At 33.9% G+C, this 1,730-nt stretch overlaps 2 protein-coding genes across 2 annotated transcripts in view; one reads left to right on the top strand and one right to left on the bottom strand.

Moving 5' to 3' along the window:
- Window positions 1-611: 611 nt before the first annotated feature.
- On the bottom strand, window positions 612-1,349 carry NAEGRDRAFT_69924 (uncharacterized protein; the record flags this gene model as incomplete). The annotated part of the gene is made up of 1 exon (XM_002674913.1): window positions 612-1,349. The coding sequence occupies one exon, from the start codon at window positions 1,347-1,349 to the stop codon at window positions 612-614; it is 738 nt and encodes a 245-aa protein (XP_002674959.1).
- A 280-nt stretch (window positions 1,350-1,629) lies between these two features.
- The window catches only part of NAEGRDRAFT_69925 (uncharacterized protein), a gene marked incomplete at both ends in the record, with an annotated part of 12,678 nt that continues 12,577 nt past the window's right edge, over window positions 1,630-1,730 (top strand). The window contains one exon of the mRNA XM_002674824.1: window positions 1,630-1,678. Coding sequence (XP_002674870.1) covers window positions 1,630-1,678 — 49 coding nt within the window. The remainder of the gene's footprint in view (window positions 1,679-1,730) is intronic.

Consider the following 1,730-nt stretch of genomic DNA (forward strand, 5'->3'; position numbering starts at 1 on the left):
ACTGTCCATCATTAAACCTAAACGCGATTGAACTTGTGATATTTATGGAGGAATGCAAAGTGCTGGTATTCTCTCATGAAAATAAGGCCTACTTTTACAATATTGAAACACATCAAATCATTCATGAATTGGAATATCCAGTACTTACTGAATTCAGAGTTCATTCCAAATATCGAGATTTAGTCCTTATACATCCAAGATATGAAAAAGAAGCATTCATATTCAAAGTGGAAACAAATCCACATGAAAAGAGCCAAACAGTTAAAAGGCTAATTAGTATTCCAGTTGAAGATTTCATTGTTAGAGCAAAATTTTGTGGAGATGAATCAATTGTTGTCTTGATGGGAAATTGTGCTTTGGTAGAATACGATTTAAGGTCTGGCAAATTATTAGGAATGTTTAGTTTTGCTGCAACATATGGAAATGTCATTACGTTTGTCAAGCACGCACCTAGTAAGAGACGATTTCTGTTGTATGGAGATGAGATGGGTTCTGTCTATATTTTAGAACTCTACAAATTCGAGTAACCAATGTTTTGTTAATACTTTATTTATAAACCGTATTACAGGAAGTGGACTCTTGGCCTTAGTTGAGAAATTTTTTCTCAATACTCAGACAAGAAAACATGGCTTTGGTATTTCATTAGTCTTTTGAAAATTCTCAATTAAAATAGTTAGTCTGAAAATGGAGCCCTTATCAGAGTCAGTTGGTGGTTTGGTGAGCAAATGAATTCGAATAAATTCCAAAATTTTAACAAATTTTGACTTGTAGGTTTGGTACATTTTGTAAGCAGCAATTCCAAGAAATGAATCCAAAATTTCAATAGTGAATAAGTGATGTTGCGAGTTTAGTATGGCAGCAATCCATTCCCAACCCTTATCGATACCATATTGATGACCTGGTGGATTGTGCTGAATGATCATGGCATAGACAGTAATGATATCGTTCATTCTGTTCATGAATTGTATTCGATTCTCCAATTTCCCATCCACTTCCTTGTATCCAATTTTTTTGAAATCAGTAATTTGACTGTTAGATCCAATTTCTGAATTAATTGGCATAGTAAACCCAGAATTGAAATGTATATATCCTATTGCACTATCCAATATTGCTGGGAAATTGTTAGTCAATTCACAGGTGACCTGAATATAAGGCAGCACCTTTTTAAGGTCACTTGTTTGACTTGCTGCCTGATCCACTGCTGTTTTTGCATAAAAGTACAAGTAGTTAGATAGTGTATTCGAATCTGTGTTTTTCATGATATGATCAAGTTCTGCTACAATTTCACTTTGGTTAGTTGCTGATATTCTGTTAATTGCCTTATTAATATGTTTCTTTGTAATATCCATTTTAGTTTCTCGATATAATAGTGACCATAGGTTCTTGCTAAACATGGCTCTTAATGTTGTATTGAAATGTTTCAAATGGTCTCGGAGTCCAACACTTGGATTAATGTCATCCTCAATATCCAGAATGGTTTCAGTAGCAGTAGGAATAGTTTGATAGTCTTTTTCCTCTTTAACGGATTTTCTCTCTTCCTTCACTTCCTCTTTTCCAATATTCTTGATAGTTTCTTCAACAGTATGTGATTTTTGATTTGAGTTTCGTTTCTTGGCTTGATGATCAACAATGTTCTCCTCAGATTTAATTTCATCCTCTGAGTCATATTCTTCTAAAAGTCCATATCGTCCAGAACATTCCATTCCCTTCCGCAAAGAATGATCAATACT

Source organism: Naegleria gruberi (genome assembly GCF_000004985.1).
Source record: "Naegleria gruberi genomic scaffold NAEGRscaffold_37, whole genome shotgun sequence".
Lineage (NCBI taxonomy): Eukaryota > Heterolobosea > Eutetramitea > Acrasida > Naegleriidae > Naegleria > Naegleria gruberi.